Source organism: Vidua macroura, chromosome 6 (assembly GCF_024509145.1).
Source record: "Vidua macroura isolate BioBank_ID:100142 chromosome 6, ASM2450914v1, whole genome shotgun sequence".
Lineage (NCBI taxonomy): Eukaryota > Metazoa > Chordata > Aves > Passeriformes > Viduidae > Vidua > Vidua macroura.
Genome location: NC_071576.1, coordinates 37,119,907 through 37,147,513, shown reverse-complemented (window position 1 = coordinate 37,147,513; position 27,607 = coordinate 37,119,907). Strand labels below are relative to the sequence as shown.

Here is a 27,607-nt window from a genome sequence, read left to right as displayed (position 1 = left end):
TCTGACATTTTTTTTTTCTCCACCTAAAATGATGACCTCATTATTGAAGCCAGCAGTGTGACATGGTCCTGCACCTGGAATAAAGGTGCTGCAATGAGCCTTAAGTTTTGGAGTTTTTCTGTTGCTGTAAGCTGCTGTTTGAGACTTGGGCAGGGAATCTGCATGGCAAAGCAAAACCATTATGTTAGGCTATTATGGGTGACTTCAGCATTTTTTCATTTCGTCCCAACCTACTCCCCAGTCATGATGTATTGAAATGAAGTCACATGTTGGAAATGTTTCTCAGTGTTATTTTCTCTGTTTTAGGAAAACAATTACAGCACTCGCTTTCTCTCCAGATGGAAAATATTTGGTTACAGGAGAGGTAAGTGTGAGAGGAGAGAGGGCACATCTTGTCTGTCGCATTTTGAAGCAGGGCAGAGGGGCTTAGAAGACACAGGCTGTTTTCAAACAGAGAAATGAGTTCCAGTGTTACCTCACTATTCAGTGGACCTGCTGGCTTATGGGTGGCACTCGGTGCTCCTGCTGGGAGTTTTTCAACACATCAGCTTGGTGGTTGGTTCTTCTGGGGTGGCATCTGTGAGCTGAAGGTAGAGTGAAAATAAGCAAAAGGACACGCAACATCCTTCTATTCTAGCATCAATGAAGAGCACTTGGATGGTCCAGAATATTGGCCTGAGCTTAGCACTGTCCTTTCAGGATTTCAGGAAGTAACTCAAGCCAGAAAGTGTTGCAGGAAAAAATGAAAAGTGCACATGGAGTGGAGTTTTAGGAATAGTCACAGAAGATGCTGGTGCCTGTGGTTTGGCATTGTTTGTTTGGCTGGGGGCAACAATTGCTTCCTCTTTCCCAACATGCCCAAGGGGGAGAATAAGGATGAGTACACTGTGTGTCTGTTCTACATTAGAAGTTCAAGACATGGGCTGTGTCATGAGGCTGGAATTGCTGAATGTTAAAAATCCACAGAAATGCTGACCTTCATATGGTTGGGCTGAGTTTGCTCTTGTGTGTGATTAATGGCAGTTTACCACTAGTCCCTGTGCTTCTGTAAGAGATGGGGAGGGAGCATGTGTGAGACAGGTCTCCTCCTGAGCCTCAGCCACAGGGAGGAGAACTGTGTTACTATCCTGTGTTGGAGCTGTCAAGGTGGAGACTGTTCTCTCCAGAGGTCCCCAGTGTGGTCACTATGATGGCAGCTGTCATGACACCAGGGTGGCTCCAAACCTGGGCCTGAATCCTGTATGGATCAGACTGATGGTAGAAACAAGAGTGGGTTTTTTTGGATGGAGGCTAGCATGACACAAAAAAAGTTAGCATAAATTTTCCATCATTAGATGTTGTGATTTTTTTTTTTTTTGTGAAAACACAAGGTTTTATAGCTCATAGTATTCAGTTCTGATGATTCTGGTACCTTCTTTTATTTTCCTTTTTTTTAAAATTTCTGGTCCCTGATGCTTTTCATGAGGAGTAAGAAAAATGGTAAAAAATGAAGTGGGAACTTTTCTTACTACCAAACTTTTCTGTTTGAAAATTCATTGGGGTAAATGGCAAATTAAAATTATTAAAAAAGAAAGCTGTTCCATTAACACTTGAAATTTGTAGGGGTTTTGTTGTTATTCTTGTTGTTGGTGGGGGGGTTTGGGTTTTTGAGTTGTTTTTTATTGTTTTTTTCCCCCTTGTTGCAAAACATGTCTCCTCTTGCCCTTTTGTAAAACCATTTATTTTTTTCAGTATCCTCCCATGTGTCTGGTGTAGCAGTGTCCCCTGCTGGTGTCAGCAGTCGTGTCTTAGTTCATCCCCTGTCCCACAGGGAAGTGCTTTCTGAGTTCACTTTGTCAAGCTCCCTTGTAGCTGCATTATGCTAATTCTGCCTAATAACACCTTAGTTTACTGTATGGCTGGCTTTTCAGGGAGGAGAGCATGGAGGTTAGTCCTTGGCTGCCATACATATTAAATGTCTTTTCCATATCTCAAATTCATAAGAAAACTCTTTTTTTTCTCTTTTAATGATTACTTTTTATTTCTCCGCATGGAGTTGTAGAGTCCTTGTGCATGGGGCTCACACAGAGCTGCCTTTTGGTGAGCATTTCTTAAAAGATGAAATGAAAATTCAGTTTGTAAGGACCTGGGGTGTATGCTAAGTTACTGGGAAACACATATATATATATATATATGTATGTGTTTAAGTATAGCAGTTGTTTTGAAGAGCAGCTGATTCAGCTCATTGTAATATCTTGCCGGCCACCTTGAGACCTGAGGTGTGCATTGCAGGAGGGAGAGCTGTACCAACTGCAGTTAATCCTGACCATGGCATTTTTCCAGGCCACACGCAGTTGCTTAGCAGAGCTTTTGAACAAGACAATTAAAACATGCACAGTTTCAAGCTTTTAAAGCTTTGACTTCTACTTGTGATGAGACTCTCCCACACAATTAAATGACTAACTTAAAACCAATCAAAAAGATACCATTCTGCCATGTTGCCATGGATATGTTATCTTACAAGCCACTGTTTTGACAGACTTCAATGTGGAATCATGAACAGTTACTTGAGTAAGATTTGTCCATCAAGCACATTTTTTGGCCAGCATTTCAGCTCATCTTGTGTGCCTTGTTTTAATTTAGTTTAATAACAAACAATTAAACCAAAGAATAGATTTGTCTGGCAGAAAGTGCTGAATTGGCATTTCTGTTTCTCTGGAGGGCAAACATTAAACCAGAGGCTCTGTTCTTTTACTCTGACATTACCCTGCCTGCACTCTTTCATGCAGAATGCATCTGTGTGTTACCTTGTGACAGAAATGATGCTGCTAGTCTCTCAGAGGTTTCTCTCAGATGGTGTGTGAGAGTTCCCACAAGCAGCCATGTCATGTTTTTGTATGGCATGACCTGGTTTGATATGTCAGATGTCTATGTTGTGTTAGGAGCAGAGGATGTGAGAGCTTTTCACTCACTGTATCTAGGGATAACAATCTATTATAATCCTTTTCACAAGGAGGCTGTAAGTTCCCATTACAAACACCAGGGGCGTGCATCAAAAGTATTGTTCTAGTCCCTGGCTAGAACAGGGACTAGCATTTTGTAAGTAGCATAAGAAGAGGTTTAAAGCAGGGGAAGTGGTATTAATTTGCACAGCTGTTGAAATGCATATGCTCCTTAGGTTGTTGGGCTTTAAAGAATCAAAGGAACTGCTAAACCTCTTGTGAGTGCACCATCTAGACATTTTTTTCCAAACTCTTGCACATTTACATGCTCAAATGTGTCAGAACTGATTTTGGGGCTACCCCTCCTGTTCTGTGTCCGTTCTTGTCCCTTCCAGAGCGGACACATGCCAGCAGTTCGGGTGTGGGACGTGGCTGAGCGAACCCAGGTGGCGGAGCTCCAGGAGCACAAGTACGGTGTGGCCTGTGTGGCCTTCTCCCCCAGCTCCAAGTACATTGTGTCAGTGGGGTACCAGCATGACATGATTGTCAACGTGTGGTCATGGAAGGTAAGTTTTCTAGGAGGTTGGGTGGACCCCATGGTGCTGCTAAATCAGAAAGAACTTCCAGTCTGACTGTAAACTACTTCAGTTCCATCTTGCTTTCTGTTTTTTTAAATTCTGTAGTTAGTCTTTGGTTTTTGACATTCATAAACACAGACAAATTTGGACAAGAGAGAAAGCTATGGTCCCTTAGGGAATGTCTAAGTCATTTCCATGAAGGGATGTTCTTTATGCTTGGAAATGTGTTAAATTTTTCTGTCCAGCCAGAAAAGCCTGGACTTTGAAACCTTGCCAAACCATTGTGTTTTTTAGAGGCTTATTAAAAAACTATGAGGTTAAGGAAGGAAACTCTCATCAGCCAGAGATTTCTTTTGTAGTGTAGTGGATACTCTTGGCTTGTTTTGATTTTTTAATGTCAGAGTTTTTGATACTCTGATCCCATCCTTGATGGGTGAGGAGAGGAATATAGGGAATTCATAATGGGTGAAAGCTGATGAAAGTCGCTCTGCCTGTCACTGGATTGAGGAAACTCTTGGTAGAAACAAAGCCTGTGTCTTATCCTCTAGTAAGCATTTAAGCATTTGTTTTTTTGTAGATGAGAAAATAAACATTTATTTTTAGTAGGCTAGGAGTTTTTTGTATTAATAGATGCTCCTGCTACCTCTTCAAGTACTGTTACCCTCTCTAAAAGAGATATGATTTAAGAAAAAAAAAATCAATGCATCTATTAAATCTCACAGGATCATAGAATCATAGAATGGTTTGGGTTGGAAGGGACCCTAAAAATTACCTAGTTCCAGTTCCCCGGCCATGGGCAGGGATACCTCCCACTAGACCAGATGGAAACCCCATCACAGCTCTATCCAATCTGGCTTTGAACATTTCTGAGGATGGGGCATCCACAACTTCTCTGGGCAGGTTGCTTCAGTGCCTTACCACCTTCACAGTAAAGAATTTCTTCCCAATAGCTAATGTAAATCGACCTTCTTTCAGTTTAAAACCATTACCCCTTGTCCTATCACTACACTTCCTGATGAAAAGTCCCTCCTCATGTTTCCTGTAGGCCTCCTTTAGGTACTTAGAGCCTCCTCTTCTCTTGCAGCTTCTAAGGCCATACTCATTTTGTATGTTGCTCTCTTCATCACATTTGCTGTAATTTAATCTTCATCACATGCACTGTAATTTAAGATCTCACTGTTATCTTCTGTGTGAGCTGAAGTTTGATGTTGCTATTTTTTCATATAGCTAAATACTGTGTGTAGTAAAGGAACCTGAGTGTGTATGTCCGCGTTGAAATTTGAGTGCTCAGCCTTTGGATTATTTCTAGTTATACAAATGCAAGCAGTGACTTGGACAGGGTCACAGTGCATGGCATGTGTGAAACAGTACAAGTAGTCTTGCTTTCCCCTGCTTATCCGGGTTTTTCTGTTCACTGTATAATTATGGACATAAGAACCTCTGAGGTAAGGACTGTCTGACTCTTCCCTGCTGAAGAACACACACTTTAAGCTTATGCTCCAGCCTATGATGGGAGCTCTCGCTGGCCTTTACTTTGCAGGCCAGACACCAAAACTAGAGATACTTTACCTGGCCAAAGTCAATAAAGACTGAGAATACAGATCTCCTGAAGCATTTTCCTTTACTTTTAACCACAACCCTTCTATCCTCTGTGCTGCTGCTTTGATTTCCCCATTTCTCCTGATTGATAGACCTAGTCATTTGACTGTGATGGAAAAGAAAATCCATGTTGTCCGTAGGATTCCCTTGCTTCCCTAAATAAAGACCACAGCTATGATTCAGATGTTGAGGTGTGCAAGAGTCCTAAGCTTTTCTCTGTGCACTGTTTTGAAAGAAGTTATAATTGCTGCCTTTCCTTCATTCTGGGTTGGGGGATCCTCCATGGTGATGGTGCAGCAGGCTAGACTCCCCTCATGCCGGTTTCTTCAGTTCTGCCAGCACACAGTCCACGGGGCCCTTGGAGTGATGTGGTTTGTGTGCCGAGGGCATTGTGTCTGGAAGACTGGGAGCAGCTGAATCCCTGAAAGGAAGGGTGAAGGAAACACAGCAAGAATGAAAAGGGGTGCACTGTTATCAGCCGCGTGCTGCATGCTTGCAAACCCACAACAGACAAAGCAGAAAACTTTTTTATTCTCACTTCTAACTGGGGAAAGGCAGGGAGAGGAAAACTGAGCAATGGCACTGTGTGGTGCTGCTGTCTGACCACTCTGCTTGAGCAGTGTCCATCCTGTTTTCTGTCCCCGAGTTGTCTTCTTCCTTTCCCAAACTTTGACATTTTGAGGTGCACGTTTGAGGTATAACAGATTTTGCTTTTTCTCTTCCAGTACAAGGGACGGTCTTTGTGTATTTTGAGTCTTTTGATAAAGTATGGTGTGTTTCAAGAGAACGAAGAACTTATGGAAGAACCAGTACAGTTTTCTCTGTGAAAAATACCGATTCCTCATCTTGAGTGCAATGCCCTCATTGCTGCCTGGGGGTGGGGGAGTTCTTCCTTGTGCTGGCCTACGTCTGCATTTGCTGTTTAGGAAGGGAAATGGGTTTGCTCTGAGCTCCTGGTGATTGTGAAACCCACATGTTTGTCATGGCTCAGATACCAAGTTCCTGCAGGCAGTAGTGCCTGCTGATTTGTTCTTGATCATAGTTAATGTGGAAGAGGAATTGAATATAAATGTGAGTTACACTGTCTGCCAAATCAATGTTCCCAGCTAATGCTAGGGAGGTTGTATACGGAGGTGAATGGGGAATAGTTTGGGTTTCATCTTTTCCCTGCTGCCCTGCTTGTACTGGAAATGTGCCTGTAATTGAAATTAGTTTCCTTTGCTTCTAAGCAAAGAAATTAAGCAATCTAAACAATTGTGTTTCCAGAAAAACATCGTAGTGGCAGCCAACAAAGTCTCAAGTAAAGTGACAGCAGTGTCATTCTCAGAGGACTGCAGTTACTTTGTCACTGCTGGAAATCGGCATATCAAGTTCTGGTACCTGGATGACAGCAAAACCTCCAAGGTGAGAGAAAGTGCATCAAGGCCAACCTGTAAACAGGCATTTCTGTCTTAGAGCAGGGTGGATTTTGCCCCAGTGAGCTGTGGGAAGTGGAAATTTTTTTATTTTTCTGGGATGCAAAGATAGCCTTCCACCCCTGGCTGTCAAGTCTCATGGGCTGATAGCACCAAAAGCTTGTCTTATCTCGCACTGATGTAGGGATGTCACTCCTGGAGCTGCATAGCAGCATGCTTGTTCTTCAGTAGTCACATATACTGAAGAACAAATAAGCTAGAAAAGAGCTGCAGTCATTTAACACCTTGGAGCACAGAGGTGAAGAGAGCTCTTTGACATTGGTATGAGCATCTCAAAAGGTTGTGAGTGTAATTTTGAAGCATCAGCCAAAGTGTTTAAACTTTTAACTGTTGTGTTATTCTCGGGGAGGCAGAATCCACCTATGGTGATTTCTCTGTGTGCTCATGAACAGTTGTAAACATGAACAGCAAGTAGGCTGTTTACAGTTCTTTCTTTGAATCACTTCAGCACTTGGGGGTTGATGTTCTAAAAAATCACTGTCTGCCTGAAGTGTCTTGCTGTGTTTGTAGCAAACTGTTTTCTGTTGGTAGGTCAATGCCACAGTCCCCTTGCTGGGTCGCTCGGGATTGCTTGGAGAACTCAGGAACAACTTCTTTGCGGACGTGGCTTGTGGAAGGGGCAAAAAAGCTGACAGCACTTTCTGTATCACATCCTCAGGCCTGCTCTGTGAATTCAATGAAAAAAGGCTGCTAGACAAGTGGGTGGAGCTGAGGGTGAGTTTTACATCCTCCTATTCTGCTCAAGTAGAGCAGGAACAACAAATCATAAGGACACTCAGAGGTACAGGCTGACCACAAGCAGTGAAAATAGTTGTGCCTCTGCAAGCCTGTGATTTACTCTAGAAGGCTGGGCAAAAATAGTGTTATTTCTTGGCAAAGGGATTTTACTGATCACTGAAGCTCTTTCATTCTCACGCCTCAGCATTACAATGACTACTCTACTGGCAAAACAATGCCCTTATGGCAACTCCTGTATGGTCCCTCCGGGCTTGGCTGGGGCAAGTAGGAGTTTTAGAAGGATTCTGCTTTCTATCCACTCTGCAGTGTCTTACTTGGCTTGTGCATCTCAAATGCAGGTTCCCAAGGTGCTAGTTGATTTGGCTATTCTAAACCACCAGACTGGCCCATAGTTAAGAATTTGATCACATTTGTTTTCCTTTCAATTTAATATAACATGCCCACCTGCAAGGATCCATTCTATTAAAATCAAGGGGAAAAGTCTGTCCACGCTTTCACTCAAGTGAAATGCCTCTTCTTTTCTTTCCTTTCCTTTCTTCTCTAAAATCTGCCTTTCACTCTCGCTCAGAATACAGACAGCTTCACAGTAAGTTGAAAAACCTTTTTGCATTGAACTCATCCCCTTTTCACTACACTCCATTTTGTGCCATTTTCAGCCATTTGTACAGATCCCAAAGGGAGGGGAAGAAAATCCATTTTGTTCTGTTTCTTATCCCTCCTGACAGGTAATGTGTTGATGTGCTAGTACAGGGTGAAGTGCTGCTTGCCTGCCAGTGTTGTTGAATGTCACAGAAATAAAAGCAATGTTCAGAGCAGGACTCAGCTGGAGCAAATGTGTAGCTCTGCTGGCCTCCCATCATAGTGGGTGGCAGAGAAACTGGGCTTTTTTTCTAACTGCTTGAGATCTGCAGTGGACCTTGGCTGGGAAGTTCTTCAGAAAGGAAAAATGGATTTTTAGGCTTTTCCTTATTCCCAGGGCTCAACTTCACTACAGCTCTTCTGACCATAACTCCTTTGTCTGTCAGTTTGCTGTTCTCCCTACGTGTGTCTGGTGACCTTTGATGTGAGAGCACATTTCTCATTTGCTGTCTCATCTGCTGTGTCCTCCTCAGACCACTGTGGCAAACTGCATCTCTGTGAATCATGACTACATCTTCTGTGGCTGTGCTGATGGCACCGTGCGGATTTTTAACCCTCTGAACCTTCACTTTGTCACTACTCTGCCGAAGCCACATTTCCTGGGAACTGACATTGCGAGTGTGACTGAGGCCAGGTACTGTGGAGAAGGGTGGAAGGGAGCAAGGGAGACTTTTGGGGGTTAGAACTGTTCTCCAGACTTTTGCCATCTGGAGCATGCTCTTTTTGTGGATTAAAATTGGCAGCCTGTTGCAGATCTCTGTGAGCTGTTGCAGGCTTCCGCTGTATGGCTGGACTACAGTTGTCTGGCAAGGAGAAAGACTTCTTCCATGGGACTTTGAGGCTTCTTTTGGGACTTTGGTTGTTCAAGAGACAGGTCTTCCTGGCCAGCTACTCTCTCTACCTGCAGATACCATTATTCATCTCAACAGCACCCCGTGGAGAATCTGAGCTCTCCTGTTTGAGCATTGCCCCAACTCCTAGAGAGCACAAGTTAATCAGGCTGTTGTTCTCTCTTTGTGCAGCCGTCTTTTCTCTGGTGTGGCTGATGCGAAGTATCCAGACACGATTGCCTTGACCTTTGACCCCACCAACCAGTGGCTTTCCTGTGTATACAATGACCACAGCCTGTATGTGTGGGATGTCAAAGATCCGAAGAAAGTGGGCAAGGTGTACTCTGCTTTGTATCACTCTTCCTGTGTGTGGAACATTGAGGTATGTTCTCTGCATTCACAGGCATTGGATTATGAGTTGCAGCTGAGAAAGTCATCAGACAAGCTGCCAAATTTGAATGCAAAAGCTGACTGTAGAGGAAATTGACTCAGGTTTTCACCTGTGGTTAGTGTGTTTGCTGCTGGGCCTGGGAACAGTTCTTTGGCTGCACTGCAATGGCTGACCAAATGTGTTGTGCTAGTGGGAAAAAAAAAATCTCACAGTTAAAAGGTGGGAGAAGGAGCAGAATTGAACAAACCTGAATACAGAGCATCCTTTTAGAAAACCCACAAGAGTTTTTTGCTGACCTCAAAAAACTGTTTGAGATCTGTGCTGAGCAATTGCTTCAAAGTCAAAAACATGAAATAAGTGATAAAATCTCAACTCTAGTCCTTCTTAACATATTCATCCAAACATGTGGAAATAGCTTCTCAAGTGTCTGTCATCTTACAGTCTGTCTAGTTCCCTCAGAGGGAAGGAAAGGAAGTATAGGAAACAATGGAATTGTTACTATGTTGAAATATGTCTAACAGTGGTCAGGAGAGGGGAAAGTAGAAAGAAAGTGGGAAGAGGTTGAGAACTCTGTTTTTATTTATTAATTGCATCTCACCCTTTCCTTCTGAATTATAAACTGACAGTAGTAGATGAAAGTTGCAAACAGTGCAAGGTGGTTATTGCATGGCCATTGTTTGGGATTTGAGGTGCTCTCTTTGAACTATTAGAAACAAAAGATACTGGTTTGTTGCATGCTTCTTAAGGAGGTTTTCTGTGATGAAGGAAGCTCAGTGAACATTTGTTTGAAGTCAGTATGAAGCACTGGTCTGCAAATAGGTTTTTGTTAGAACTGTCTGGCTTTTACCTTTAGAAAACAGAGAGGACATCCCTTTTGTCGCATTTTGTTTTGAAACTTGCTAGCAGTGTCTAGGGTGCCAGATGCCAGGCAATATTATTCAGGGGTTGATTTTACTTGCCCATAGATGTATCCAGAGGTGAAGGACAACAATCAGCCCTGCCTCCCCCCTGGTTCTTTCATCACCTGCTCCTCTGACAACACCATTCGTCTGTGGAACACTGAAAGCTCCAACATCCACGGCACAGCCCTGCACCGCAACATCCTCAGCAATGTAAGATCCTAGGTTTGGTTCACCTCCTTGTCCTTGGGAGTTGCTCTTCTTCACACACAGATTCCCAAGTTAAAGCCCAAATTTCTTTGTATCTCCAAGTCAACACAGGTTTCTGTAAACTGAGCATAAATCTGGTTAAGTATATGAACCTGAAGAAATGCGAAAGGAGTACTGGGTGGAAGGATAGGTTGTCTGAAATGGTCCTAGGGACTATTGCTGTTTTCATAAACCACCCAAAGATTCATCAAGCTTAGTCTCTTCCATAAGGGCCATACGTTTCAGGAGAGCTGGTTCTCTTTTTCTGCATCTCTGTGATGTGTAACCACTTTTAAGATTTGTTTTGAAAAGGTGCATTAAATGAAGCAGAGGTTTGGGAAACTGAATGAAAAAGTTTGCACTCACTTCATCTATATAAGAGGGAGGCTAATCATACAGAGCAGTGATTACATATGGACACTTGCTTCTGTTCTCATCTGAGCTGGAAGACCTCTGGACACAGCAGCCCTGACCTCAGGAATAAGGTGGAAAAAATTCTTGCTTTTTCTGTCAGTACTCAGACTGCTGACTTAGATAATCCCTAGAAGCCTTTCATGTTCCTGCTGTGTGTCCTAATACGTTGTAATCACTAATCCCAGAACTTGTCAGTAGTGAAGGAGATACTGTTAGTTTATAGGTTGAATCTTTTGAAAGGGGTGATTGTGAGGCACAGCTGTGAAACATTCATCCTGCAATCTGAAGGGGCTTAGGGCTTGCTCCTAACTAAAAGGTCCTACCGATTACAGCATTGTTGCCAATAAAATGTTTATGTTGGCTAGGAGCTCAGTTTCTAAGGCAGATGCTTTGCTTTAATATTTTGTAACTAGTAAATATTTCTGGGTGTATTGTGTCTCCAGGACTTGATGAAAATCATCTATGTAGATGACAACACTCAGGTACTTCTGGACACTGATTACAACTCAGCAGGAAGTGCAGACAAAGCTGATGCACAAGTGCTGGATACGAAGGTGGGGATACGAACTGTCTGTGTGAGTCCCAGCGGGGAACACCTGGCCTCGGGGGACAGGATAGGCACTCTCAGGTAATCCCATAAAGCTTCTTATGCAGATTGCAGACTGCTCAGGCATGAGAAAATAACCAGGTCTTGCTAATTTTATTAAACATACTGAAATGAGCCATGTTATGTCCTAGAATATATGAGTTGCAGTCTCTGAAGGAAATGCTGAAGGTGGAAGCCCATGACTCCGAGATCCTATGTCTGGAATACTCCAAACCTGACACAGGTAAATGCAATTGAGTTGCTTCCTCTTTGCCTATGAATGTCATGTTGAGCAAGTCAGAATGTCCAACTGTGGTATGTTAGAATTGTCATGCTGAACCACTCCTGGATTTCAGAGCAGGCTTCAAGTGTTGGGCCAGTAGAGCCAGGCTTTGAGAAAGTCTTCTTTCTCTTACTTTTTATTGGAATATTGTATGTTGCGATTGCAATTTGTTCAGTTTATTATTATAATGTGAAATTCAGGTGTGTTACTTTGTGTCCATATAGGTACTTAGCTACAGTATAATGTTTTGTTCCTAAGACAACTTGGGAAGATGTTTTAAAAATTACTTTTTAAGTCATGATCTTGCAGTCTTTTTCAACTTCTGATTCAGGTTTAAAGCTCTTAGCCTCAGCCAGTCGGGATAGATTGATTCATGTCTTGGATGCTGGGAAGGACTATAGCCTGCAGCAAACCCTGGATGAACATTCTTCTTCCATCACTGCAGTGAAGTTTGCAGGTAGCAAATCATGGCCTCCCAATCAAAGCTGGATTTGAGCACTGCTGTTGTCCCCTTGTGGCTGTAATTTTATCTACTTGAATACTGGACTAGGTCAATCTGAAGCTGCAGCTGGGTCATTTGGTCATCTTTTTCAGTTGCAGTCTTAGCAGAAGATGATACTGGTCTTCTTTTCTGATTTTGCTTTCATTTCCTCTCCTTCCTCCCTCCTAAGAAAACCTCTCCTTAGCATTTCTTTGGAAAACTGTTTTCTGTAATGATTTACTTCCTCTAACTGATCTCAGAGAGAACTAATTTAGGGGAACTCTGAGCAGTCATTGTCCAAAAAAAAAAAAAAATCCCAAAACACACCAAAAAAGAAGTTTTGGGTGAAGTAAATTTGTGATTGTAAGCCACTGTAAGGCTTTGCATTCCTGGTAATGGAGCTCATTTTATCCCCAGCACTCAGTTGCTACCAATGGTTAGACACCAGTCAGGAACAACAAGAGCTGGCTGCTCTGTCAGGGGAAGCCAGCAGCCAGGGGTGACAGGAAAGCAGACAAAGGTAGTGGCCTTTTCCACTGGCTGTGGGAAAGTACCACAGGATATGAACAGGAACAGATCAAGTCTAGATACAGCCAGTAGTCCAGGTCACCAGACAAATCCATAGTGATAAGACTACAGATTCAAGCAATTCAATGTCTTGATCAGTCTGGAGTGGTCAGGGTCAGCTATAGTTCAGTGCCTGCCAGACAAGTCCATACTAGCAAGGCCAGAAGTAGTTCAGATCAGGAAGGTGAGTCCATGGGTTGGTCAGGCTTTGGGTCAGTGGGGTGCATGTCCAGGCACAGTTGTGGCTGCAATGCTGCAGCAGTGTAGCTCAGCTGGGGCTGCAGGATGAGAACTTCAGCTTGAAAACTGCTCCTGAGTGGAGGGATTTATTGAAGATTCATAGCAGGAGCTCCCCAAAGCAACTGTGTGGCTTTTCAAGTTTTTTTTGTTTTTTTTGGTTTTTTTTTCTGGAGGAGCTCCAAGGCCAGCAATAATTTCTCTGACATCTGTCTTATCAGTGAGCTGGCCTTTAATGCACCCAGCTGAACTCCCAGGAGATGAGGGAAGTGGGCTCAAGGCCTGGCAGCTAAGGCCTTTTTGCTGGTCTATGAGCCAAATGCTGGCTTGCTCTAAGTGGGTGCAGTTCAAGGACCTGTGTGATGTTGGATGCATTGTCATTACTTGGAGTTTTATCAGGTGTTGCTTTACTGCTTGGTTACAGAAGTGTCCTAAGGGAAGAAGGGAAGCCTGACCCTGCAGTAAGAAAGGGCAGCAAGAAACATGTGTCCAACTCTAAGGTCTGAAAAGTACCTATTGCCTGTTTTCAGCTTCTACTGAGTGTGAATGTGCCACATTGCCACAGAGTGCTGTGGCACACAGAGATATGAGCATATTGGTGAGGGAAAAGACAGAATTACATCCTAATCTGTTCTGAAAAGACTCTGTATTGGAGCCTCATGCTCTCTGAGCATGAAAGACAAATGCTGTCCCTGAGAAGGGGCTTCTGTTTTGCTGCTTGGGGAGAAGTGAGTCTTATCTAATCAGGACTGGAATAAATGAGCAGTGGTATAAATTGAAACATTTCCTCCACCTTGTATATGTGTTTATCTTTTGTCTCCTGCCTTTTTATTCCAGCCAATGATGGGAAAGTGAGAATGATAAGCTGTGGGGCAGACAAGAGCATCTATTTCCGCACTGCACAGAAGGTAACCTTATCACAGCTTTTTGTACACTTCTAATTTATAATCTCTCCACAAAGGAGTTACTTCAAAGAATGATATCAGAGTTTTCTGTATGAGCTTGTTGCTATTTCAGCCTCAGTGCCTCCCACTGACTTGATAGCAGAGATTACATTCAGAGAACTAGTTCTGTGAAGCATGCAGCTACTCCCAGCCTGACCTCTCATAGCAGAAATAAAGAACTGTTGGGATATCTGCTTTTCTTTCACCGCCAGAGTTATTGAGAAAACTGGTGAAAGAGTATGGGCTGAAAGGAAGAGTTTCTTGTGCCTCCAGTCCCATCTGCTGCCAGCATCTCCCTGGGAAAGATTGTTTTGTGCTGGCTGTATGAGAAGAATCATCTGTATTTATTTGCTTTTAATAATGGATTAACTATTTGATTTTGACACAGTTGTTACCCATGTGTTTAGACAGGAGAAGGGGTCCAGTTTACCCGAACACATCACATTGTTAGGAAGACCACACTTTATGACATGGATGTGGACCCCAGCTGGAAATATGCAGCTATTGGATGCCAGGATCGTAACATCAGGTCAGTTTCCTTTTCAATTTGAAAATATTTTTCCAGTCATAAATGAAGCAGCCCCATCTCCATCATATTCCTCTAAGTTCTTTGATACAGCATTTTCAGACAGACCTGAGGCACTGTGAGGTTGAACTCTGTCTATCCTCTCACCGATAAAAAGCTGTGTATATGTGCAATTCCCATGGGACTTGTGGCTTCTTACTGGGCTGCTCTGCAGAGCAAAGGCTTTCTACTGGGGGAGCAAGTGTGCCTTCCTTGGCACATCATTGAACTGTGGGGCAAGAACTGCTGCAATGTGGTAATTTTTGGTTTTGAAGGTACTTAGTGAAAAGCTGTGAGGTTCTGTGGAATACCTGGGAACCTAAAACTGAACTAGATGTGACTGTCATTGAACAAGTGGAGTCCATTCTCTTCTCTATTTTTATCCATTTCTCCAATCTATCTGCTTGAAAGCAAAGGAATCTCTCTGTAGTTGTGTATCTCCTCCTATTGTAGCTGTGTGAGATGTTAAGAGTTTTGGTCATAGCTAAATATCACTACTGGCTGTAATTTGGTTTTGTATTCTAACATAAAGTGTCTTGCTCTCTTAATCCTTTGCTCTAATATGAAGGAGCCCAGGTATTTTTACAGCAGTGAAGATTGATTGATTACTGACTTGAGAATACCTCAATTTTAATTCAGATAATCTGCCTTTGCATTACTTTTGAGGTTGTTTCTTGAACCATTTAAATGACTGATGATAATACTTCATGGAGATAATTTCTCCACTTCCTGTAGTTTGTCCCTGTTTCCTGTATTGTATATGGAATGAGGAACAGGGAGAGAAAAGGACCCTGGTGACAACAGCCCCAAGTAGTGGGCACAATGAGCCATGTTATCTTATGTCATCTCCTCAGGGTTTTCAACATAAGCAGTGGAAAGCAGAAGAAGCTTTACAAGGGATCCCAAGGTGAAGATGGCACCCTTATCAAAGTAAGCTGTTTTATTTTCCTTCCTTTTTCAATTTTTTCAGCTTTTGTGAATGCAGCTCAGGGACAAGAAAATGAAATACTAATCGGAGTATAGTAATTTCTTTTTTCTTTTTTTTTTTTTCTTGCTCTATACTTTGTTCTTTACCCTGCTGCTGCTTCCTCCTACTTCCACCCTTAAGGGTTGGTAATATATTTGGGTTTCATCAGGCTAAAACAGGAAAAGAGTCAATGGATGCTGAAGCTGATCTTTGATTTTTCTCTCTGTCCTGTTTCTGAAGTGAGTCACAGGACTGTGCTCTAAAAACAAGTAGAACTGCACCAATATCTGTCAGGAGATGATTTAATTTAATCCTTTACTTTCTACTCCAGAGAGCTCATTCTGGTTTTCTTGACTGGTTTTGTTAGGATTTTTAAAGTGGAAATACCTGTTGATCAGTGTTTGTGAAGTGGATTTCAGAGGGCAAATAGAAGGGAAACTCTTTGAGTTGATAAAATTAAATGATATTGGACCCGAAAAGCCTGGCTCTCGGAGTTCTGGACAAGCATGGTACTGCTTAGAGAGAGTCTGTTCAAGTTTCCCACCTGCTGAGTGCATCCAGGCCTTGGGCCAGGGGAGCACAGCTGCTTCTGCCACTATCCAGGGCTTACCTTGGTAAATCAGGTGTGTTCAAGATTCACAGTGCAGTGGAAGAACTGCATTCTTGTCTATAAAGGGGGAAAGCCAGCTGACAAAATCAACATATCTCTCAAGTTGCCAAACAAGCTTCTTCATTGTATTTTTTTTTTCACTGATAATTTTCTGCTGCTGCACAGGCCAGAAGTATTATTATTAGGGACTGGAAGGAATGTCCTGTGAGGAGCAGCTGAGGATTTAGGGCTTATCTAGTTTGGAGAGGAAGAGGCTGAAGGGTGAAGCTCTCTACAGCTTTCTGAGGGGAGGACACACAAAGGGAGGTGCTGAGTGCTTCTCCTGGGATCTGGTGACAGGATATATGGGAATGGTTCAAAGCTGCACCAGGGACATTCGGAAGCATTTCTTTACTGCGAGTTTGCTCAAACACTGGAACAGGAGTCCTGGGGAGGTGGTCAATATTCCAAGCCTGACAGTGTTGAAGATGCATTTGATCAATGCACTTAATAACAAACTTTAAACATATGGCCCTTATGGAAGAGACTAAGCTTGATGAATCTTTGGTCAACTCTGAATTGGTCAGGCAGGAGTAGATGATACTTGTAGTTCCCTTCTAGCTGAAACTATTGATGGGTGTAAATAACTGGGTAAAAAGGGAGGGGAGAAACAAACAGTGCCAGCTCTTCTGTTTTACAGAGAAAGTTAAGTTCTTTCTCTTTGCTATTATAATTCACACAAAATTTTTGTAAGCCAGAGCAAAGAAAATGAAAAATTGATGCTACACTTTAAATTGCTGATAAGCTTAGGTGCTTGATTAGATTTTTCTCAGACAAGAAACCATGACATGTTCTGTGAGCTGGACTTTTTGTTTTTTATATCCTTTATGGTTTTTTGTGGTTTTTTTTTTTTTTTTTTAATGTGTATCTTAAGTGGAGAATCTCAATTTCTTTTACTGTTGCTTTGTTCATTTTTAAGACAATTATGTAACCAAGGGATTATGGTTGTCTCTGGAATTTAAACTTTCTTGGCATGTTATTCTGAGATCATAATACACATTGCAGTTTAATGAGCAGAACTCAAACAGTGACACTGGAAGCAAACATCAACAAAGTAAACATAACAAACCAAAAGAGCCTTAACAAGAGCTATAACAAAACAAAAGAATTACCATTATTGAAATACCGTGTCTCCCTTGAAAAACACAGTTTATCCTCTCAGTTTCTTAAAATTCTATAAAGGACAGAGCAGGACATTTGGTAACAGTAACTCTATTTGCTGTGTAGTGCTGCTTTAGACCTGGCGAGGCATTTGCAGGGAATTTTGTATTTGATCCAAGATAAAGCAACAAATAGGTGCATATGAAAAAACAAACAACAAACAAAATAGCTGAAAAATGTGAGTTGCAAATACTGGAGATGCGACAGCATCGTTATCAAAGACAGTTTCTTGGCAGTGTTGAGTTCTTTTTTTGCTTTCACTCCTGAAGACTTGAATCCTTTAATATTTCACTTAACTCTGTCAGCTCTGATGTTTTTTTCTTTTTTTATGGTGTGTGTGTGTTTTGGGATGGGAGTTTCTTGTTGTTTTGTTTTGATCTTAACATAGAAGAAAGTAAGACCCCAATGGTTAAAAGAAAGTAGGAGAGAAGTAGAAACCTGTCCATTGGTGGCAATACCTTCACAGTCATGAAGGCATTTAATTTAAGTGCCTTCAGTCTCTGATTCTTAAAAGTCTAGTCAGGTTAGAGATTTGTCCTGGGATACTGGATAGGTTGGTACTCAGTTGGACTCCTGTGGGGACTACTTGCATTTTATTCTGACTGTCGTGGGTATTTTGGACTATTTTTATATTGTTTGAAGGTAGTTTCTCATCAGATCTTTTGCATTCCTCTGGTCTCCTAAACCAGGTGCAAACAGATCCTTCTGGTCTTTATATTGCAACCAGTTGTTCTGACAAAAACCTCTCCATCTTTGATTTCTATTCTGGCGAGTGTGTTGCAACCATGTATGGACACTCAGGTAAGACATATAAACTTCTGGAAATTCATTTTTTTCTGCTGATGACTATATCATCAGTAGGGTCTGATACTAGTCAAAGCTTTCTGAAGATTTCTCCCCACCAAAGTTTACCTATTTTTGAATAGATTGTAATTGGATGAAGTTGTAATATTTTATTGCAAGTTCAGTTTTTGCATTTTGCACACAAGCACACACACAGAGACATACCCACCTGTCAAGCCATGTATTTATTTACACAGTTTTTCTAGCCTGTAAAGTAGTCTGTGGTTTTTTTTCAGTGTATATTTAGTTTCATTATGACATACCTTCAGCTCCTATCATGCAGGAGCTATTCTATTATGGGCAAAAAGAGATTTCAGTCTTCATGTATATTTTGCCATGGAGTACCCTTTCCATGTCAACCCTAGGTTCTTGGTTAAATGGTTGTGGTAATTGGGGCATATTGATCTGTGAAGTGTGAATTACTGAGTGTCGACAGGCTATTTGGCTAATGATCTCTTCTGTCCATTTGAATAATTCAAGGAATATTGGTTTTTTTGTGCTTTATTTCTTACAGAGATTGTAACTGGGATGAAATTCAGTAATGACTGCAAGCATCTGATTTCTGTTTCTGGTGACAGGTAAGAGGTTTTGCTTGTTTGTGATACTGGTTTATGCCATCTCATACTGGATGTAACATCTCTTTAGGAAAGGTAGAATTTTTTTTTTTTAGGGATGTTTTATGAATTCCAAATAAATCTCAGAGTTTTCTGAATCCTGAATGTGTGCTGTTGGCAAAGCTCACAGAGCTTATGTTATCTTTCCATGGAATGAGACCCATGTGAAGTATTTCCCTTTTCTGGGAGTAAATACTGTTCTGAGCTGGAAAGGAGACAGACATGCAGCCTGTTTCCTGACCAGCCTTCAGGGCTATAATATAAGTCATCTTGGGCTATTTTTGCTAGTGGTGCCAAAAATTTTCTTGCAATACTCCTGTTGGTGAGTGAGGTGAAAGAGTCTGTTTAGCAGCAAAAGGGACAGGCCTGTCCTCACTTTTTGGTCCTGTCCATATGGTCCTTTTCCCGCTCCCCTGAGTCAGCAGTGGTACAGCTGACCCCTCATTCAGCTAATTCAGGTCACTGCATCACTACTCCCCTGAGATGAGTTTTCTGCACATTTAGTGAGCTAAATCAGTTCACTATAAGCTTAAGTAGTCATCAGACTGAGTCCAAGGAAAAAAGGAGACTACATGCCTAATATGATGATTGTACAGGTGAGTGGAGCCACTATTTCTGGAATCAGTGAATGCTTAAATCAGCTGAACTGAATAAAATTTTTCCTTTGAGAAAGATGGCTCCTGGAGTGCTATTGCAAATTCAGAGCAACCCAGATTCTCTCTCTTTTTTTTTTTTCAAATTAATAAAACACAATTGAATTGGAAAGAGTGTTTTAGAGGGTGAGTTGTTGTAGAACATACAATATATCACCTTGTATCTCATCAGTTTATTGTTTCTGTCTTTCAGTAATAAATAAATAATTTAGTTTTCCTCTTTTATGTGTTTAAATAGATTAGGGACAAAAGTTGTAGGAGAGAGAGTCCTTTTGTTGTGGACTTCTGACAAATTCCAGAAATGTGGAAGGTTTGAAGTCCTCAGTGAGCCTTGTGATTTACTGCAACATCCTTTTGTTGACATTTCCTTGAGCAAAAGGGTTATTTTCTTCATTAAGGGTATGCAGGAGGTGGATGAGAAGTGAGGAAAGAATTCCTGAAGAAGTTTGCTGTAAGGAGATGAGAGTGCATCTTTCTCAAAGGAGAACAGGGAACATAGTCTGTTCACACACAGCAGCATGTGTGAAGGATAGAGCTGAGAATAGAGAGAAAAACAGGGATGAGAAAGGGCACAAGGACTGTGAGATTCATGTGAGGAAAGTAATGCAAGGTAAGAAAAAACAAAACAAAATCCCCTCCCCAACCCCAATAAAAGGGGTAGGTGGGTGCTTGCTTCTGCATAGTTTGTGTTGGATGCTAATGTGGTCACAGGCTTGGGTTGTCTGCTGCCTGTCTCTAGGTATGATAACTGTGGGGGTGGGATAATTGAACAAGCCAGATTTGCTTTCAGAATTTTGTTCCCTTTGTTTCAGTGTTTTTTCAGCAGCAGATTATGGTTGCTGTTACTTGGAGAGAGCTGCTCCTTGAGGGAAAACAGCCTTGGGTTGCCATGGTTCCCAGACACAATGCCTCACTCCTTTCCCCTGGTTGAAAAGCTCCAGTGGGAGGATGAGAGTGTGTCCACAGGCAGTGCAAAGTATATGTGATTTCAGTAGCTGGGAGTGACGCTCCTGAGCATGGCACTGAGCACAAGAAGGGAATTTTTAGTTTTGCCTTAAAATCTTCAGACTTCAAAGATGGTATCAGGAGTTTTTGGTGGGATATAGAAATTTAAACTTTTAAAATTGTTTTTTCATGAGAGAGAAAAAAAAAATGAAGATTCAGGTATTCAGGATCCTGGCACTTTTGACATTTGCCTCAGGTCAGGGAGACCAAAGTTCATGGTCATTGTTCAAAATGGCAAAGCAAATTAATGTTTACATGCTATCAAGAAAGAAGGAAAAGTCAGTCATTGAAAAATCTTCTGTGTATTGGAGTACCCATGAGTATACTGGCACTGATGGGTCTTGAAGAACTGAATTAAATCCTCTTTGGATTCCAAAGTAGGATGCAAGATTTTATAAATGATAGCCAAAGCACCATGTCTGTTTCTACATCAGTGTAGGTATACCCAGCTAGACAGGAAAGATGACTGAGATGAAAAGAATTAGTTAGCACTGAGGTTAAATTTCAAAGACAGTGCTGGTCATTTTACTTTCTAGTAGCTGAAGATGAGATACAGCATTCTTTAACATGGTGAAGAATATTTTTTAAGTTGAATTTCTGAAGAAATTAATGAAATGAGACCACACTGATTTCTTTCTGTCAAATGCTTTTGAGTTCATTGATGAAATTCACTCAAATTTCAGAGAATATTTCACAGAACATTCTGAATTGGAAGGGGCCCACAAGGTTCATGAAATCCAGTTCTGAAGTGAGTGGCCCATACAGGAATTGAACCCATGGCCTTGATGTTATTAGCACTGTGCTTTGACCAGCTGAGCTAATGGCTGTGTAAATTCTGTGCAAGTGTCCTTAGGGAGTCCCAAGTAAAATATTAGGAGCACCCTGCTGCAAAAAGTACTTCCACATGAGCTTAACTGTTAATACTGCACAGAGACTCCTCTGGATGGTGGGCATTAGGAAGGCCTTGCCTTTGGGGTAGAGGCAATCAGAGACTTCAGCTTAGCCACTGTTAGAGGATTCAAGGGACATCTGTAGGCTCCACTTATCCTGCTGACCATGGAGGGACTTGTTACGGCATTTCCTTCAGCAGCTGGTCAGACAGTCAAAAATGGTATAGGATCAGAGATGAGTCTGTGTAAATATCTCTGCAGTTGCTCTCACTCACAGGGAGGCTTTGACAGGCAGGTTTAACCCTTTCATCATGAGGCTTGTGATGGGATTGAGTTTCTGTGAAGTTGTTTCTGCGTGTGTCTCTGCCACAGACAGAAGGGCTCTTGTTTGTCTCTGCAGTGGGAGTTAGTATCAATAAACTGAACTGAGACTTGATCCCAGCCTCACCTTTCTCTCTTTCAGCTGCATCTTCATCTGGCGTCTGAGCTCAGAGATGACCATCAACATGCGGCAGCGCCTGTCGGACATGAAACAGAGAGGGAAGCAGGCAGAGAAGTCTCCTCCTCACAAGGCAGCTGGACTTATGAGGTGAGCAGAGCAGACTGAGAACAGGTGGCTGGCTGTGTAGGGTGGAATGTGAAAGGGTGGCACTGGGATTCAACTGTAAGGTTTTGCTGTCTTCACTGATAGTGTTCTTCCAAAAGTTCTCTTATTCCTCTGTTGAATTTGGTTTTGTACCCCCCTTCTTTGGATATAGAAACCGGACTGGGACCTTCCAGCCAGACTTAGTGCGCTTCACTGATTGCAATATGTATGCAATGCCTCTTGTGTCTTAATTTAGTTTAATGATGTGGTCAGAAACTTTAATAAGCAGTTCACCTAGGAATACTGAGGATGGTACACAGAATTCCACCAGGGAAGCTGTGATCCTTCATGAGTAAAGTTCTCTAGATCTAAGCTGAATGCAACTTAAAGGCTGTTTTCTGTGGTGTCAGCACTGAAGTATACCTGTGAGCTCAATGAGTTGGCTATCTTGTCATAATTCTGAAAGAGTCCTTACATGCTTTTGCTGTTTCTTTGTTAACTATTTTCTGGAGGCTGTGAAAAAACTCAACTAAAATAATTATAATATGAATAGTAATAATAAGATAATAATAAATAATATTATAATATTAATAATAAATACAAAAATAAATTAAATGGGAAAAGCTCTTGCTAGCTGAATAATATTATTTTTTGCTAGGTAAACAACATATCTAAAAACAAATTACTGCAGCTTACAAGCTGAATAGATCTAAATTTATCTAGTGACCTTTCTTTTAAAAGTGGTGCTTCTGTTTTTAAACAGAACAAGAGTGACAGGGTATTTTTGATTATTAGTCTAATGTGTTTGGTTTCTCTGTAGTTTGTAAGTAACTGAGACTAGTTGGACTGTAAGTAATGCAGAGGAGAGTCCTGACCAACCTGTTATGAGATCACAGCGGGGGAAAAAAGGGTAAATGCAGATTTTTTTTGTTCCTATGTCCCGAATGATTACATAAGGAGTTCTGGATATAAAAGTACCAAAGCATTGGAGGAATTACCACACTGGTTGTTGAGTATCACGAGGATTTGCCCACTCCCTTTGGTAGCAAGCAATGTAACAAGTCTGTCTACATAGTTTTGTTTTGGAAAGGCTTGATCTGCTCATTCCTGAAATGAGTCTTGTCTAGTAAGTACTTTTGCTGACAATGTTGGGAAAACTCAGGAAGCCTTTTTTCTAGCCAAAGTTCTGGATCTGTCAAGCAATGTGCTTTTTATAGCAGTCTCTCTATTATTCCAGCAGCTGCAGCCTTACCCTACCAAGGCTCAGCCTGTGACAGATAATCCCAGTCCTGTTCCCTGTGAGGTGATACTTGTTTCCATCACAGACGCTCGCTGAAGGGCGGTGCTAGTGCCACGCCAAGCCCAGAACTTTAGTAAACTTGTTTGGTAGCCTCTTTGCAAGCCTGGAATCTACTTGTCAGCTTTGAAAGCTTGTTTTCTGTTTTGATCGTCTGCTGTGGACACTGGAGATCAGCAAAGACGTAATTCCCAGAGCATTTTGGATTGGTACTGACAATGGAAGAAGAGCCTATTGGAACAGCATTATTGAGGTGGGAGAAGAAAAACTAATGAACTGAGTGAGATTTGTTTTCCAGGTGCCCTGTACCTGTTCTGATTGTTTCCAAAGCCTGTCTGTATAGGTTGCAGTAGAGAGTTGAGTTGAAACTTGTGGTATAAAATTGTTATCTCAAAAGACTGGCAGTAGTATGAGAAAGCTCTCTGCCTTGTGATAAGTCATTTCTTCTACTAGATCTTCTTTAGAACAGTATGGCTAGAATTTGGTGAGGGAAGTAACAGTTTCTGCCTTAGTTCCATGGTATGAGTGTATTACAGGATGAATAATCAAAATAATGCTGGGGGAACAAAATTGATCTGAGGAGACAATGGGAGATGAAGATTTCTAATTTAGGACAGTCTATCCAGTTGCAACTGTCAGGGCAGGAATTGACCCAAGTGAGTAACATCAGCAGTATAAATGCACAGAAGATGCCTTTTTGGGTCAAATCAGTGCTCCACAAAGCCCAGTATTCTGCCTGTGTGTGTGGCAATGGAAGACGCTATTTAGTGAGACACTCTGTCACTCTGTGAGTATTGCTGTATGAACCTTTGTGGTCCCTTTGCCTCATGCTCCATTGTTATATCAGGGATGTTAGGAGGTACATTTCTGCCTTTTTCCTTTACTGTCTGAACATGGACCAATTGTCCACTGAGTTTGTATAAATTCTTTTTGAACTTCATAATATTGCCTGCCTCTGCAGCTTGCTTTGGTGACAACTTCCTGGAGTTCACTGCTCTCTGTGGAAAGAAGGACTTTTTTTGTCTCTGTTAAAGCACTTTCCTACCAGTTTTGTTGAAAGTCCTTTGCTTCTGAGTATTGTGAGCTCTGGTGATCTTTTGTTCTGCAGCCAGTTATTGGTAGTGCCCATGGTTTTGTAAACCTTCTTCATAACTTCTTTTTATCCAACCTGTTCTCTGAACTGATGAGTCCCAGCATTTTCAGTCCCTCCAAAAATTTTTAGAGACTAAAGTTTCTCCTCTGAATGATTTCTCTGACTCACGTTTATGGGACATTGTATTACCTTGGAATTGCTCTGACCTGTATGACCCACAGTTCTCCATAGTGTGCCTGAGAACCTTTGAGTTCTACCTCTGGTTGTGGTAATTGCAGATGTATGCTTTTTTTTCCTGAACACGAGGAGCTTTGATAGTCCAGGATAATAGAACTTGTACTCAGTTGATGTTGCGTACATTTTGATTTTAAGGCTTTTATATTTTCAGTGAAGGAATCATGTGAAGGCCATTTAGTAGGGTTTTGGTTTTGATCCAAGTATGTGTTTATAGTTTAGAAAAGCTTGTCTCAAGTTTTAAACTGATTTTACTGTGGAATGTTTGCAGGGCTTATAGTCATGTTTTAAAAATCTTTTTTTCTGTGGCTTTCCTTGGCTCTTTAGTATAAATAGCAGAAGAAAAAAATTTATCCAAATTAAATTGTCTAAAAAGTTATATATGTACACTGAAGAAGTACTGTGTGCTGTCAGATATATTTGGAAAGAAGAGCTCCTTATCAATTTCTCAGTGGGTCTTGTCCAGCCCAGGAAAGCTGTGCTGTTTCCAGGGCTTAGAATGGGGCAGGCTTTTGATGCCTTATGGTGCCTCAGTCTGTGATGAGCTACTGCAATTATAACACATGGGAAACTCTGAAGTCAGTGCACTGTGATCCTTCTGTGGGGAAAATCAGAATAACTTTCCTTTTAAAACACTTCAGCATTTGAGGGGGAAGCAGGAGGATATAATCTTCCAGTGATACCTACCACAAAGGATATTACAGTTTCATAAATACTTATCTAAAGCTGAGGGTTTAAGTAGCACAAGATCAGAGTGGGAATACTGATGACATACCTCTTTAAATGGATAGTTGCCATTCTTGTCTGCTTTGTTTTGTTTTGAGCAAGCAAAACAGGGTTGGGTTCAGGTCATAGAAAAGCCTACAGAGTACCTATTATCAGATGTCTGAATACTAGAACTCCATAATGACATGTGGAACTTTTAAGTCTATACCGTGTCCTGAAAACTTTCTAATTTAAGGTCCTTCCCTTCTATTCACCCTGTACTGTCTGACCCTTCAAAAACTGGGAGCTGAAGAGCAACTGACACTGCTGCCCTGTATAGAACAAGATCCAGGTTGTGGTGAGCTGGGAGTTTTCCTCTTCAACCAGGCAGCTAGCAATAGAACAAGGGAAAATGACCTCAAGTTGTGCCAAGGCAAGTTCATGTTGGACATTAGGAAAAGTTTCTTCACTGAAAGAGTGGTTAAGCATTGGAACAGGGTCCCAAGGGAAAATTGTTGAGTCACCACCCCTGGAAGTGTTAAGAAATGAGTACACATGAAACTCCATGTTATAGTTTAGTTGGTCATGATGATATTAAGCCAAATGTTGGACTTGATGATCTTGGAGGTCTTTTCCAGCCTTAATGATTCTATGATTCTATGATATTAGAACGGGATAGTTCCTCAGCAAAGAAGATGAACAATTACAATTAAATCATTTGCTCTGAATCATGTGGATCTCGAGAATTGGACATGTCTGTACACACTATTCTGGAATAGCTACTCTGAAACATTCATTCTGGTATAATGATGCTTTGGGGTTTGGCTCTCGGGAGGAATTCAGCAAAACCCAGAAGTCTTACTCCTTAATTTTCAAAATGCTCTCATGTTATGCTTATTTAGAAACAGCTTCTGTGCTTGAAAACTCACTGTACATTACACCTACTCCCATCTAAGCATGAAAAAGAACTGAGGAAGAGTATTGAGGAGATGTGTGCAACAGGGGGCTTAGGGGAAAATCCACAGTATATGGGGGAAGGCAGGGAAAGAGAGGAGAAATAATGAAGTCTGAATAGAAGGGTTGACTTGGGCATGAACAACAGTTAAAACACTCAAGACCTTGTGAACCTAGTTTTCATTTCAGGAGTATCTCAGTTTCAAGACAGTGGGCCTAGGATAATTTTGAAAATATCATTCATTCATCTGGTCCCTTCAAGTTACAGAACTGAGTTTGAAAAGCATACTTGAGTTTTAAAAAGAAGGATGTGGAAAAGGGCCATGAATTTTTGCTGGGATAATGCAAGATAACCTTATGTTTATATCAAATAGGTTACTTCATAATTTGTTTATCACTTCCTGTGAAGTATGAAAAAAACCATCTGACTTCCAAATATGTTTTGCATTCTCTTACTCTGCTACTTTAAAGACACTGGAACATACCTTTTCCCCCCCCACCAATTTTTTCGATCACCATCTGATGGACAGGAGCCTTCTTTCTATTTGTAACATAAAACACATGGATGGCAATCCTCCCTTCTCCATTTACACCAATGGCAGTACACATAAGAGCTGGGTAAACACATAATATTGCCTTCCCTTATCACCTCATCATTGTGAGGCATTCAATCAGCTCAATGTTTAAAGGTCTAATAATCCAACCCTTTTGTCTCAAACTCCTCAAACAACCATGATGAACACAAGCAGAAGGATGCTATCAAAGTTACTGATACAAAGTTAATATTGCCTACCATGAATAAATGTAATTAATATATATCATAGGATGAAACATGGCATAACCTCAAGCATACTGTGGTGCTTGGGCTTTGTTAGGATTCCCCTGCTTAGACACAAGAACCTGAGAGTGACAAGATGAGTATACAAGGAGACAGTAGAAAATATGAAGAGACTGACAAGCTCAAATGTCAAAAGAACATGTGGATGATCAAAATGAAACTTTTTCACTTGAGAACTCTGCAGGCTACAGTCAGTTTCACTTTTCTTTTTGCCAGAACACTTCAAAGCTCATCTGAAATGGTTGAGTAGTTATTACTCCTAATGAAATGGAAATTGATGTTCTGCCACTACACAGGAAGATAAAAGATTAAAATACCTTAACTGCTTCTTACCATGTTTCAATACTGCCTGTGATCTGTCAGCTGCAGGAGAAGTTGATCCCTTGCCAGAATGCTCCGTATTTGGTGGATGAGCTATTTTTATTTCATGAATAATGCTTGGCACTCAACACCCACCAGTGATATCCTATAAATGTTACTTACGATGAATTTGGCAATCTAGCTCAAGGCCATGGAGTGGGGACTACTCAAATGTATTTGTTGGGGATTCTTCTTTCTTCAGTTATTGTCTGAAAGTGTATTTGTTCATTTGATTCTGTGCACTGAAGGAGTGAGCAGAGGAAAGGGAAGAGGAGAAGAAAGAAGGAGGGTAAAATTTGATGTTATTGAGTGTCCTTAATTGGTGGTGGGCAATTCTATGCTGGAGTGCCTCTGAGGTGTGG

The 27,607-nt window shown here is 41.4% G+C and overlaps 1 protein-coding gene across 3 annotated transcripts in view; it reads left to right on the top strand.

Annotated features, from left to right (window-relative positions):
* MAPKBP1 (mitogen-activated protein kinase binding protein 1) overlaps positions 1-27,607 on the top strand; it is a 96,773-nt gene that overhangs the window by 53,559 nt on the left and 15,607 nt on the right. For all 3 annotated transcript variants that reach the window (XM_053980238.1, XM_053980237.1, XM_053980236.1), the window contains exons 5-20: positions 307-364; positions 3,317-3,487; positions 6,365-6,502; positions 7,105-7,287; positions 8,424-8,584; positions 8,973-9,162; positions 10,137-10,283; positions 11,177-11,361; positions 11,472-11,563; positions 11,934-12,059; positions 13,725-13,795; positions 14,239-14,360; positions 15,251-15,326; positions 17,863-17,974; positions 18,531-18,594; positions 21,642-21,767. In XM_053980238.1, coding sequence (XP_053836213.1) covers positions 307-364; positions 3,317-3,487; positions 6,365-6,502; positions 7,105-7,287; positions 8,424-8,584; positions 8,973-9,162; positions 10,137-10,283; positions 11,177-11,361; positions 11,472-11,563; positions 11,934-12,059; positions 13,725-13,795; positions 14,239-14,360; positions 15,251-15,326; positions 17,863-17,974; positions 18,531-18,594; positions 21,642-21,767 — 2,022 coding nt within the window. The remainder of the gene's footprint in view (positions 1-306; positions 365-3,316; positions 3,488-6,364; positions 6,503-7,104; positions 7,288-8,423; positions 8,585-8,972; positions 9,163-10,136; positions 10,284-11,176; positions 11,362-11,471; positions 11,564-11,933; positions 12,060-13,724; positions 13,796-14,238; positions 14,361-15,250; positions 15,327-17,862; positions 17,975-18,530; positions 18,595-21,641; positions 21,768-27,607) is intronic.